The 15250-nt window shown below is 35.1% G+C and overlaps 1 protein-coding gene across 1 annotated transcript in view; it reads left to right on the top strand.

The window, feature by feature from the left end:
• Positions 1-135: 135 nt before the first annotated feature.
• The window catches only part of LOC113081582 (vacuolar protein sorting-associated protein 37D-like), a 39687-nt gene continuing 24572 nt past the window's right edge, over positions 136-15250 (top strand). Inside the window, exon 1 of the mRNA XM_026253643.1 lies at positions 136-545. Coding sequence (XP_026109428.1) covers positions 378-545 — 168 coding nt within the window. The 5' untranslated portion in view covers positions 136-377. The remainder of the gene's footprint in view (positions 546-15250) is intronic.

Genomic DNA, 15250 nt, shown 5'->3' with positions numbered 1-15250 from the left:
GGAGCTCGGCTTAGCCCACCCCTAACACCGCCCCTGGTACTAATCTGTAGGTACTTGATATTAACATGAGATTAGGTGAAACTGTATGTTATGTACCCTTTAAAGTAGCCCAATTCCGCGGGAAAACCGCGGACTTGGCAACACTGCCCCCCAACACTGACCATATGCAACTGATCTCGGTATTTTGAAGGTAATATATGGCACGCTCTCAGTGCTGCGCCTCCTGGCGGTGGAATGCGGAACTGGAGGAATCTGTAAACGTGTGCATTGTCTTCGCAAACAGTCAGTGGTGCGCCTTCGTGCCGATGAGAGCTCCTCCGGCACCTCTCCCGTGTCCACGGAAATTTGGCGCCGAGCGTGAGCAACATGGAAGTTAAATGGCTGGCAAACGGAGTTGTTTAGTGCGCCTCACGGGGACCGGAATGTCCCAGAAAAGGGACGCGAACTCTTACCCTGATGGGTACAGGGTCCTCAATTGCAATGAACTACGGGAGCTCCTCCAAGATGACGAAAAAATGAATCAGATCGTGCGACTCAGTGAAGAGGTATTTCTTCGGTTCGCAAACACCATTTAGACCTTTAACAGGATGTTTCTTTGCATGCCTGTCACTGTTTCTCTGATCAGCTGTTGTACTTGTCATTTAAACAAACTGTGCTAGATTTTGGTCCATGCACCTATTCGACTGCTCGTGGGATCTGTAGCGTGTTTTATGCATTCCACGCCATCACACACATCCTGAAGCCCATACAGAGCTGCAGACCAGTGCACTGCAGAAGCACTACAGAGACCCACACACTTGATCAAATCATGTTTTGTGGAGACGTTATTTCTTAAGGGAACCGTTTCCCAAATATTTACCGTCAGCGGTTAAAGTTTTGTGCATTGAAAGTAAACTACGAATTACACTATTTTAGTAATATGCTTCTTCACATATTAACATTTAATTTACTATTCCAGATTGGCCAAAAGTGTTGACAAAAACGAGTTTTCCCCTCCTTTGATATAAAAATCAGTTTTAATGCGCAAGCCTTCGGAATACTTCATTCTGATTGGTCAATCGCATCATCAAGCAGAGAAATAATTTCATACATTATATAAAGTGACTGCTCAACTGCATATTTCACTGTTGTTGTAGAGCAACACACCAGCACGCCATAAAGTGATTAATAATATAATAAATCACAATTGTTGCAGTATTCATGCTGTTGCCATTTTTATTTATTGATTTGTATTATTATTCTAAATAGTCATTTTTTTTCACAACAGATTTAACAGGATATTTTTATTAGCTGAAGCTTTAGGCTTAACTGAAAGCAATATATTACTCTTAAATTCTTGCTAAAAATGCTTAATATTTCATGTTTAGTTATTTATGCGTGTATAGTTAATGCCCCCCACATAAACTGTCTAGGAGTTGCAATAATGAGCGGCTGACTGTAAATTATCTCCTTGCATTTCAAGGGTTCATTGTAATGCAGGCCGTGTTCATTGTGTTCTATTCCTATGAATGCATTTGAAAGGCATTTTTTAGGGCTGCAATATTTTCTGACTCCCCATGTTTAGCCATGAAATCTCTGTCCAGTTTATATGAGAACTCCTAAGGTGCATCATTCATTTTCAGCTTAGAACATCTTTTCTCATTTGGGACAGATCTGGTGTCACTGTAGACATTTAAGACTTAAATTGCTCTCGCCTGATACCAGATCCCTGCAGGAAACCTGAGCATGTTATTGGAAATCTAAGGATAAATATGTTTGCTCTAGGTCATAAAAATACATCCTCAGTCTTCATAAAATCTGATATACACATCATATACAGCACTTTGTGCTCATAAACTGAAGGAATATTTTTTATGTCACGCTAAACTCAATTTTATTTATCTGTGGACCCACAACAGGAAATGTCCTGGCTGCACTTTTTTTAACTCTGTGAAAGTGAATGAGGACAGAGGGTGCCCAGCTCAGAAAATGATAAAATCACTCTGTAGTTTGCAGAGGAGTAGTAGCTAGTATTCTTAAATCTCATGCTTGCACATGTTCAGACTTGCCTCACGATTGTTCACTAGGCAACACTTGAGAAGCATTGGAGACACGACTGGCTTCAAATGTATATGACGCATGTAAAGAGAGAAGAGCAGCCAGGACATTCCTTTAAATATCTCCTTTGGTGATACTCAGGAAAATCATACCAGTGTGTAATGACATTTATGAATTATAACAGAATAAGTGTTGTTTGACTACCTTTTATATTATTTTATAGTAGTTACTTTTATATTGAATAAGCCTTTTTTATATTTTCACTTTTCGTTTTAATTTTAGTGTCAATTTTTAGTAATGTTACTTTTTTCGATTTCATTAGGTTTCGTTTTTATATTATTATTATTATTATTTGAAATTATATTTCAGTAGTTTTAGTACTTCAGATTCAACTTATTTTATGTAGTTACTGAGGCAATGTTTCTATTTTTGTGTGTGTTTGTTTTAAGTTTTTCATCTAATAAACATTTATTTTATTTTGATAATTTTTTTCATAATTATTTAAAAACCAAGTAGTTTAGTTTTAGTTAACAATAACAATTTTGGCAGGCCACATTCGATATGTTACAGATGGTAGATGTGTTTGTAACAGTAGCATAAGATAAAAATGATAACTCCACATACAGACACAATCTGCATCTTATGGATTGATGGGCTTTATCAATGGCTGTGCCATGAGAGTTATGCGCTGGGGTCGTAGAGGTCAAACTCCTAACGAATTGTGATCGGTGAGGCCCATCACTATTCCCATCACAAGGTCAATTCATTAACACCAACCGAGGTCTCAAAGCCAACCCCCTTGAAAGGATAACCAGTGCTCTGGTCTGGATACAGTTATTTCTCTTGAGCGTCATTCCCTAACGAGATGGTGGGGATTTTATTCAATGGAAAAGACTCTGTAATTCCCAAGCTGTGCTCTTTCCTGTGAATAGCAATTTGACGGCCTTTATGGTTAATTTTCTATATATATACAATTATCGTTAGTAAACCGTTTTCATTTCTTTTAAAGAAAGTCATACGTGTCTAAAAGGACATGAGGGCGAGTGTATAATGACAGAAGTTTCGTTTTAGTTTGGGAGCATTATTTCTGTAAGGTATTTTCCAGTTTGTGACTGTAGGCATTTGTTTTATGACTATTGTATCATCCAGCCCACATGGTCTCCAGAGGACTTGCATCTGTGTGCGGTGTATAAACAGACATACAGGCAGCTGCAAACGGAAATAGATGGTCTGTGTCAATTCCTGTTTAGGGAAAATACTCTCTGTAGGTCCGGGATTTTTACTTTTGCATTAAACGGCAACAGAGAAAGAGAGAGGAAACTGGCGAAGAACAGAGATATTAGAGAAACATGTGCTGAAGACCCTGCTGTTTCCCTCCACATTCCCGACCACAAGTGTGAAAGATGTGCACAGAAGCAGGGCTGGACTGGGACAGTTATTGGATGGGTGACTCATGACACATGCGGCAAACACAACAGAATGGAATACTAAGAGCCTCAGGACTTTAAAATATGCCCCAGTCACTATAAGACTGATCATAGCCCCATCATGAAATGTGAAAGAGCATGTGTCTTAGCTGAGTTTGTCGTACGAAGCGCCACATGCTCACCAATATAAGCCACATCCATTCCTAGAGTTGCAAATGCTCAGGTGAATTGGTTTTAGGCAACAGAATGCATGAAGTTTTAAAGAGATGCTCCAATAGAGCAAAAAAAAAAAAACTCAGTCTAACTCAGAAACTGATTGAAAATTTCACACGCGCTGAATTAAATGTGAAATTTTGCAGAAATAGTATTCTCCTGTAAAACACATACTCTAGTAGTCTTTGTTTTATTTACAACTTTGGAAAGGTATTTTTTCCATAAGTTGCCTGAATGAAAATTCAACTAATCGGTCTCAAAAAGCCCTGTATAATAGTTGGCTTCAGGTTCAGTGTCACATGTGTCCTAGTAAAGGACATATATAGTGATTGAAAACTCTGAAATCAGTTGTGAGGCAATTATTTAGTTGTTAATTGTGAAGTGGTTATATAGTTGAGATGTTGTCTATGTATAATGTTCCAAATCAGTAATTTAGGACGTACCATTTCAATTAGGATTCTACCTTAGAAGGCAGCTACTTTTTTTTTTTTCATATTTGGAGTCGCAGTTTTTTATTTTAATTCTTATTCAAAGTTTATGTGATGGAATGTAAAGCGTTCAACAAACAATTAATAACTGATGCGTTAAAAAATAAGACAAATCAATGTCCACTAACAAGAAAGAAACTAATAAAGTAATTTTATTAAAAACTCAAAATAAGAGTTTTATGGATTTTTTTTGTGACTTTATTTTTTATTTATTTTTATTATGTGTGGTAGCTTTGTATTATTGTGTGTAGTTTAATCCTAAATTCACTTTTAGTAGATATACAAATTTAAAATGTACTTTCTATTTCTCTGTTGCTATATTGTTAACCAAACTAAAAATATATAAAAAAAATGTTTGTTTTAAATGAATTAAAGCTAAAATACAATAAAACAAAATATAAAAATTACATGAAAAATTTTGAAAAGATATTGCCTTGGCAAGTAACTGAAATAAAAAAGTTTAATTTGAACTAAAATGACTAAAACAAAAAGTAAATTAAATTTAAAATGCTAAATTCAAATATTAATAAAAAAACAACATAAAATTGCTAAAATGTTAACATTAAAATGAAAAGCAAAAATATAAAATAATTCAAAATATTAATAAAACTATATAGCATTGTTCTAAGTAAATTATTAATGACTCGTGTTGCATGACCCAGACTCTTTGCTCAATCGAATGCTCTGTAGAATAAGGAAGCCCCTCCCACTAATACCCCCTGCAACTGACAAGCACAACGTAACTGACGTCCTTTTTCATTAAAAAGGAAGAACCTTTTGATATGTCTTGCCGAACCTTTTATTTAAAGGGTCCTTAAAGTGTGACAAAAAAGAAGGAGTTAAAAGTTACTGTTCTATCTTATTTTTTTAGCAATTCGCATGCAAACTGACTTTCAAACTAACTGAACTTTCAAAAATTATGGATATTTAGCACAGCATGCTTCGGGATATGTTGTTCTTTTTTTTAAAGTAAGAGATAAATATTCATGATTTGACCTCCATGTGTAGTTAAAAAAGATGACATGAATACTGAGTCCCGCTGAGCAGTCATAATTGTTAGGCAGAGCATCAGAGTGACTGTAATTTCTGGGTGTTAAGTGCAAATGGATTAGGTTTGCAGGAGAGATAAAAAGATCTTAGTCTCTGCTGAAGCCACGCTTTGCATTATGGGTGAGAACTATAGGAAAATATATGACTACCCATATCCAATTCATTACCCAAACCATTTATCATTTTGTCTAGATCCTCAAAATGGCTCTGTAGGAATTTAAACGATCCTTCCCTGATCATACCCTGATCATTTAGTGGTTGACAACATCTGTATTGTCTTTAAATAGATTCCGAAACTATAAGTGGAAAGATAGTGTGCTCTTTGTTTGCTGTGAAACCATGGAAATGCTTGCCTTGTCGGAGTGGGCTGCATCCATTATCAAAAGATCATAGCCTAAACTCTATTCCTAATTCTAACCATAACCATCCCCTAAAACCAGAAACAAATGGTAGGAAACTTAACACTAGTATGTAGGCTTGAATGCTTGGCCACCGCATCGCATTAATGTGGTCCCGTTTTACATACTTAACGTTCATTCTTGCATAGCGGTAACACACTTTAGTACTCAAAGGAGCGATTTAGTTGTAGTAGTTGAGCTGATTAAAAAAGAACTGACCATAAAAAAAAACAGAGTATGCTAATGGAGAGAATAGAATGCCTCGGAATGCTGAGATTGCAATGCATGGCGTTGACAAATTCTGGATTTGCATAAATAGATGACTTAGAGACTGCATTTAGTATGTTTCAGGCCTAACCATCACTGCCAATAAAGAACCTTTATTTTTAAGAGTGTATTTAGCTAACTGTTAATTAAAATGATGTCATGACAACACTTGGCTGATGACACACTATTCCGAAACCTTCATTAGTGAGTCTTATGATATTTTCATACTTGGCTCATTTGGAGCATTTGTTCAGGAACCTAGCACGTTTTCTACCTCAGTTTGGTTTATTTAGGCAAGTAAGAACACTGCAATCATGGTCGGATCCGCTCCAAACCAATTGCTCCATGATCGCCTGAACAAGGTGGTCTCGGCCTGATTGAAAAACTCTGGAATGGTTTGGTTGTGGTGAAAAAACAATCCAACCCAATGGACCAGTGATCCAAACTGAAACATAATTCAAAATGGGAATACATAAAAAGCCACAGCATCTGATATTAAGATGTTGTGTAATTGCAGTTCTCTGAAACAGGTGCATTGCGAGAACACTGTCCACCACAAAACCTTGATTCCCACTCTCTTGTCAATCCATCTGAATGGTTGACATTAACCAGCAAAATCCCAAAACATAAAGAGGTGCACTCTGACCAATGAGAGGACAGTTTCACTCACATGTGACTTGCATAAACATATTTTGGTATGTTTCCTGTTCTGTAGTTGCTATGAAAATATTAATTGACATTTTTATGCATTTCAAAACTTTTGAAATGTTGCCTTGTAAAAATGAGCAAAACAGAACAAAGAAGAAAATGCCATGATTGTAAAAATTGAAGTCCCTGTTTATGGTCTGAAAACACCCTTAGTAACTATCCAAGTCCATTTCATGCTTTTATGAAATAACTGGGCATTGCTAAAATATCTAATATCATAAAATGTGTTTATTTGCAAAATACTAATACATTTTAAAGGCCATCAATTAAGAAAAGATGCTTTTTGATTAAAAAAATAAATAAAATAAAAATGATATACTAGCAGGGTCTATCCTCTTAAAATAAAGGATCCAAAAGGAGGTTTTCGCAGCATTGCTAATTTTTCATTCCCAAAGAACCTTTCATTGATCAGTTCTTAAAAGAACCATTTTTTTCTTGATTTTAATAATTCAAATAAGCTTTTTTCCAATAAAACCTTATTCTTTTTATACTTTGGAAAGGTTCTTTGGATGTTAAAAGATCTTCACGGAACCACTGATGGCAATAAACAACTCTTACAGTATTTTTAAAAGTGTATTGGTGCAAAACCCTTGAGCCAAACCCTAAACCTTGGACCTAAATGTAGTCTTCATCCCTTAAAAATTGAATGGCGACAAACTGGGACAGCACAGACATCTCATGTGTTTGCATTTTACTCTTCAAAGCTCCATTCGTCATGCAGAACTGATGCGTGTAATTTGCAATCATTTAACATTATGTGATTAAAAACCTGCTAGATGTTTTCCATCTGCGTTTGATGAGGGATTAGTTCTGAATATTTACATTGCTTAGTCTGTCTATAATAATCCTTTAATTAGGAAATTATTATCTGTTCTTTCTGTGCTCCGCCATTCTGGAGAAGTCGTCTCAAAGGAGAAACATTCAGTCGTCACCCACTCTCTTGAGGAGTTGATGGAACGTCCCCATATAAACAGCAATTATGTCGCGAGTTGAATCAAGCAATTGACCTTAAAAATAAGAGGTTTGAAGTCGTTTCCCAACAAAAAGAACCTCGCATAACCTCGACTACATTATGATCACGTATGCTGTTTTGAGTTATTCTAAGCAGCTCAAGGATTCCAGTTTCATCGTCTTCAGAAGATGGGGGCTTGATCAAAGGGGACCGCCGTTCTCATATTCCCCCTTAGCTAGATAGATTCTGTAATAGATGTGCCACCAGTGGGAATATCACCACTCTGTTTGGGGTCTTGCACGGCATCAAGAAGGAAGGCAAAATTCTCATATTCGTTGAGCGAATGAATCATTAATCCTCTTTTATGCTTGACTAAGCACGCTCAGTCTTCATAATGTTCCCCAAGTTTTGAAATGCAAGAAACGGGCAGTTAATATTCATAGCAGCAACAGAAGAAGAAAAATGAAGTTCTGTTACGACCCAAACCTTCACTTACAGTAAAAGTAGGGGTCTGTGGTTTCGACTGATGTCTAGGCCTTTGCGAATGCTTTCCATGAGACATTGGTTTGGACGTGGCTCTGCTTTTCCCTCCATGGTTAGAGAGTGGTCTTTGGACATGTCATGCAGGACGGCATTGCGGGTAATGGCACTTTTTTTAAGGGCATGTGGACGGATTTGTTCCGCAGCCATTATAGCAGGATTATTTTGTCATGGGGTTTTATTGTAATTAAGCAACACGTGGTAAACTGAGGCGGTTGGTTAGTCGAGCATTGTCTTCATTTGCGCTCCAGGCGGTGTCCCATTTTCAACGGCAAATCAGTGGAAGAATGCTCATTCGCTTTCATCTAGAAATCATCAACTTGCTATAGAAATATAGTTGAATGTCAATATTTAGTGTCATTCAGACAGTTGTGGTGAATGAGGTCTTTACCTCCAAGATGCTCTGTTGCTGTTTCTGATGCCATCATGTGTGTTTTATTTTCTCTCTCTTATTACTTGAATCGTAAGCCTTCCTGTCATAATCATGAATTAGGCCTTAAAATCAGTACTATAATATGAATTAAGCAGAATCTTACACTCTTGAAAATAAAGGTGCTTCAAAAGGTTCTTAAAGCGATGCCATAGACAATCCATTTTTGGTTCCACAAAGAACCATTCCGTCAAAGGTTCTTTAATGAACCATCTCTTTCTTACCTTTTTATAATCTGAAGAACCTTCTTTTGCCACAAAGACTGTTTTGTGAAACAGATGTTAAAGGTTCTTTATGGAACCATTTAAACAAAAAGGGTCTTCTATGGCATTGTGAAGCACCTTTTATTTTTAAGAGTGTATGAAATGTTTATTGATATTAATTTCCCAATTCACAAGCCCTCAATTCGAATGACTGCCAAAATTGATTCACTCGTGATTCTTTCAATTATATTTCAGTTTAAATATACATTTTACTTGAAAGAAAGAAAAAAGAAAGTCTCTGTTCAGCTGCTGCTATTAATAATACAAGAATTCTAGTAAGAAAAAGGTAAAGGAGTAGTTCACTTATAGAATATAATGACTCAATGAGACTCAACGTGCTAAAGGTCCAAACTGCAGTTTCAGTGAAGCTACAAACTGCTTTACTAGATCCCAGCCAAGGAATAAGTGTCTTATCTAGTGAAACAATCTGTCATTTTCTTAAAAAGATAAAAATGTATATACTTTTTAACCACAAATGCTCATCTTGCACTAGCTCGACTTTGTGCATTACATAGTCATGTTGGAATGGTCACCAAGATGTATATGTGTGTATATATATATATATATATATATATATATATATATATATATATGCTATAAAATTATGATGAAGATTATAGCTCTGGATTGGTTGTATATATTATGTACTGTATACTTATCGTCTTCTACAAACTGTATATATGAGACTGTAATATAAAACTCTTTTCATCCATCTGTAATTTAAAATATATTGATATAACTGAAAGTAGCGATAGCTTGATTCCATAACCACTCTGCTGGTTAATTCTGTAAGTTAATTCAGTGAAGGAACCCCTGGGCTGATTCAGTTGAACTCCCGAGTGTGTCTTGAGTCTTTTTGATGGATTGAATGACTCATTAGGGCCCGAGCCAATGGGCGCAGGGCCCTATTGTTCCCCTAAGGATTATTCTTATTATTAGGGCTCAAGCCTGGAGGGCGAGAGCCCTATTGTTTTCCTTAGGATTATTTGTTATTATTATTATTATTATTATTTATTATTATTATTTTTCTTCAAGGTTTCGGGGGCTTTTGGGGCCCTTAACATGCTTAAAAAGTCTTGAAAATTGGCACACACATTGGAACCTGCGGCCATTAGGGCCGGGCAGAGACTGATACACGGGCGTGGCACAGGGGCTCTACAGCGCCCCCTGGAATGCTGAGGGCCATATATCATACATACTTGCACGTAGACGCACAAAACTCGGTACACATATAGAACTCATCAATACAAACAACTTTCGAATTGCATATCATAGGCTCCGCCCAACAGGAAGTTGGCTATTTGGGGTTTATTATTCATATTTGTCGTCAAAGTTGTGGGGGCTTTTGGGGTCCTTAACATACTCAAAAACTCTTGAAAGTTTGCGCACACTTTGGAATCTGTGGCCTTAATGAGCCTGCAGAGTCTGGGACCTGGGCGTGGCACAGGGGCTCTACAGCGCCCCCTGGAACACAGTCATAAATGTTGATGTATAGCTCACACATACTTGCACGTATTAATATGAAACTCAGTACACATTTAGATCTCATCGTGCCTAACAACTTGCGTATTGCATGTTATAGGCTCCGCCCAACAGGAAGTCAGCTATTTAGAGTTATGTAAAAAGCATATGCTCTGGAATTTGAAATACTTGTCATAGGTTTTTTACTCGATTGCCGCCAAACTCGGTCAACATGATCTCAAGACAATGGGGATGAAAAATTGCCAGGGGATTTTTGATATCTCAAACGGTTTGCTCGTGGCGAGGCGTTGAAATTATGGCGAGAAATGAGAAACAGGAAGTGTCTAATACCATCCACATACATTTCCTGATTTTAATAAAACTTCATCAGATTATTCATTGTATGATGTCGATCGCATATATGTGACTATTAGGAGTCAAAGTTATAGCGCCACCAACTGGCAGCAGGAAGTGTGTCATTTTCAAAATGCTTTGTATTCAGCATCTTATTTTTACTCGATTTGCTTCAAACTTCATCAGAATAATGTTAAAACACAGCCTATATTAATCTGCTAGGGGGATATTGATATCTAAAAATATTGTTGCCGTGGCAACATGTCAAACTTCAATACTTCTCAGGTGATTTTAAGGCATATAACATACTTAGAATTTCATGAAATTCAGAACACATATCAGTATTTATGATAACTAGACACTGGCAAAAGTTCATAAGAGGGCGTGGAAGAGGCACTCTATAGCGCCACCTTTTGTCAAAAGTGGGGGGGTTAGTTTTAGCTACAGACACCAAACTCGGTACAAAAATTGTTCTTATCAAGACGGACAACTTTCTAATTCACAGTCATCAGCTACGATCAACAGGAAGTCAGCTATTTTGATTTGAATGCGGATTTTTTTTTACATTTAGCTGTGAATTAATGCATACTGCTCAGAGGAGAGTAACACTATACACACCAAACTTTGTCTACATGATGCCAAAACATTTTAAACAACTTAAATTGCCAAAGGATTTTGGATAGCTTGAACGGTTTTGTAGTGGTGATTTTTTTAAATGACAGTAAAAATGGAATTATTAATTGTCCTGCATTTTTAAATTCCAAACACTTCAAAACCTTTTTTCATACAAAAAAAAAAGTCATTCTGAGTAAATATGGATAGTTTCACGACTTTACAACACTGTATGGATAACAGAAAATTAAAAAACTGTCAGACATCTCATCTCACTCTGTCCCTCTGTTTGAGTATTATGTGCTGAGACTTACATTGTCTGAGAGAAAATGCGCCCCTACAGGTTCAATTCCTTAAAGGGAAATTCGACTGAAAGGGAGGAGACTGTCTTTTGGTTTCACTTTTAAATCGGTTAAAATACAAATAAATACTTGGATTTAATTCACACTGACAAGCTAAACCAACATATATGATTATTATCAGGTCAGGACTCATTAATAATTGATGTGTGGTCAGTGATAGGTGAGAAACACGAGAGATAAATCACTGCTCTGAGCAGGAGCGTGTGGAATGACGAGCTCAGAAAAAAACGAGTTTATTCTTGTTTTATAGCTATTAAAAATAAAGTATTGCAGCGATATCACACAATTCACCAATTAGAGCACACCAAGAGCTAAATTAAGATGTTTTTGAACTGTTTGTGTGAAAATGAAATATTCGCGGCTGCCTATATCTGAAATCACTGCCTCTGATCAGCGCGTACAGTGTCACAAGTTCAAAACTAACGAATTTATTCTTGTTTTAGAGCTTTTTTAAATAAATTATTGCCATAAATGCACACAATACATCCATTATAACACAACACGAGCTAAATGCAGGTCTTTTGTGACCCGTTTAAGTGTGCAAGACTATTTGAAAGCGCGACTGGCAGAATAACATTTCTCTCTCGAGCTGCAGGATTCTGCCTTTCGTCGTAAGAACGAACACATCAAGGACAAGATTATTTCAAAATACATAATAGCTTGGCTAATATAAACGAAAACAGCCACGTGAACATAAACTGTTGAGAAATAAATCTAAAGTGGATCTACTGGAATTTAATATTAAGTGACCGCATATACCAGCTGCTTCTGTCTTAAATTTTAATCTATATAAAAAATTAAACTCATTCATCTTGGCTGCTTGTTTAATGTGTGTACGTATCTATTTATTATTTTGCTCTAACAAGACTTAATCTATATTTAATTAAATCAATTACATTTTATTTTACATTTTATTTTTCCATTTCTGCATCTAAACGCCTAAAAACCTAAAACATGCTCTATTATACTATTGTTAGCAATTTCTTTATCGTCCAATTTATCTGGTGTACACGCTTTTATTTTCATAATAAACTTGTTTGTTAGATTATACACAGTTATAGTGGTCTATAATAAATATTGACAGGTTTTATTCAAGCTGTTTAGAATGATTGCCTTAGGCTAATTTTTTAAAATGTAAATCCAAAAAAATAAATAAATTAATTAAAAACATTGGAAAAGAATAACTTGTACTTTTTTATACATTTTGTATAGTTTCATAGTTTATGCATTATAGTTATAAAAACAAACAAATTTAGCCACTCACATAGAAATCTTAGGCCTTATCCTTTTCTGACAGTTTTAGGGATTTTTAAAAATCCTAAAAAACCTTATTTGTGCTGCAAATAATAATTTCAAACTAATCTGATACTGACCTCTGACATCCTGTGACATGATATTTATTTGAATTTACATAATCTCATGGATGTAACAGTAAATCTGTTCAGCTCACAGATCAAGACTAAGCTGTAATGCAAGCAGAACTTTCACAAATGCTTGTAGGTCAATAAAATCATTACAAAACACTTACAAATCATTTAAGGGATTTGATAACACTGTAAAATAATGTCTAATTTGTTAACATTAGCAAATGCATTGATAACACTTTATAATAACTGCACTCATTAGTAAATAGTCAGTTCATGCTTTATAAAGCCTTGTCCCAATATTAATAGTCAGTAGTAAGCAGTTTATAAATACAGCTATAAATAGCTTGTTCTTGGTTTATAAGCACATTTATTAAAAAGGAGAATAAAGGGTCAGTTATCTTCCTATGAAAAATAAAAAAATAAAAAATAAACAAACAACACAGATTGATACAGAACTCAGAAATTTTATTGTGGATTTATGATAAACTCAGCCTGTAAATGAATTCATACTCCTCCAAGAAGACACAAGTAGTTCACACCAAACTGTTTTAACATGAAGCCAATATACTGAAGATGTTAAATTTCGAATGGGTTTAGGATACCTTAAATGGTGTGGCCATAGCGATTTATTAAAGTAACATAAAAAAATACAATAGTTATTTTACTATATCTTTAAAATTTTTAATTCCAACTCTTCATAATTTTTTATATACGTAGAAGTCATTATTTGAAGGAAGCACAGTAAGTTTCATAGCTTTATCATTTTCAAGAGCCAGCATAAAATTAAAACTATCATAACATATAAATCAAGCTTGCAATTCTTAGTACCAATAATGGCCACCAGATGGAGCTATAGGATTACTTTTAAATAATTATTGTAGAAACAAGTATGATTTAAATCATTTATAGAAATCTTTCAAAGAAAAATAATATGAATTTTATGTATTTTACTGATAAAATGACCCTCACTTAATTAGAATAACAAGCCGAAGTATTGTGAACTGTATATTAAGAATAATTCTTTATAGGCTTTATGGACAAATACGTTTTGAGTGACTCTTGAAGGATCAGCACCACATCCTCTTTTACCACTGTTTAAAGAATGTATCTAACAGTACAGGTGCGGATGAATTTTGAATGGCTTGAATGGTTTTGTCGTGGTGATTTTTTGAAATAACAATAAAAAAGTAACCGGTAAATGTCTTTTATTTTTTTAAGTGCAGCTTCTAAACACTTCAAAAAAATGTAAACATAGAAGACAAGTCATTCTGAGGAAATATGCATGGTTTCATGACTATACAACACTATATGGATGATAGAAAATTAAAAAACTATCATACATCTGATGTCACTCTGTCCCTCTGTCACTGTGGGTAATGTGTCTGTGTGTGTGTGTGTGTGTGTGTGTGTGTGTTAAGTGAATTAGGTGTGAAACTATCAGGGAGCATTTAGTCTCCAGCGCCAACATGTTACAGAACTGCCACTTTCCTGGAGTCTCAATGGAAAGAATTACAATGTGTCAGGTTCTGAGAAATCAAAGATTCCAAAAAATGATTTAATTAGAATACCATGAAGTATTGTGAAATACTATATATTAAGACTTTATATATAGGCTTTATGAACAGATTAGAGTGACTCATGAAGGACCAGCACCACCTCCTCTTGTCCGATGGTTTGAGGAATAAATTTTCCTGAATCCGGGATTAAGATTTAAGGAGCTCATTTTTATTCCACCTCCTTTCCTGAAAGTCTGTCTTGCAGAATTGACTAAAAATTAATCTTCACATTAATTCCTAATTATTTTGCAATTATTTTTCAGTTCTTCTTGACCTGTTTTTTTTTCTTCTTCTTTTCTGACCTCATGACCCAGTCAGCATTTTTGTACAATGGTCAAGTCTTAACTTATCCATTTCTGTATTGCATTTGTGTTTGATATTTCTCATGAGTATTTCATAATTTTCGACTTTGAGTTAAAACAGTTTGAGTTAAAACTCTTTTTTAGCGCATTTCATCTGTAAAAGAAAACATGTCTAATAATTCTGCACATGAATATAAGGAGTTTTTCTCTTCCAGCTTTCCTGGACTATTGTATAGCACTCATAAATGATTAAATAAAAAATAATGGTAGTTATTAAGATTGATATGGTTTGGAATTGGTAAAATGTGCTTGGAAAAAAATCACAATAAAACAATGTTTTAATGTTTAAGTTTGGAATATTAACTGACATGAATGAATGCTATATAAATATTGTTCATGTTAACATAATGTTTATAAATGAAATCTTATTGTAAAGTGTTACTATATATATATATATATATAT

This window comes from Carassius auratus, chromosome 5 (assembly GCF_003368295.1).
Source record: "Carassius auratus strain Wakin chromosome 5, ASM336829v1, whole genome shotgun sequence".
Lineage (NCBI taxonomy): Eukaryota > Metazoa > Chordata > Actinopteri > Cypriniformes > Cyprinidae > Carassius > Carassius auratus.
This window is presented reverse-complemented; position numbering and strand designations above follow the sequence as displayed.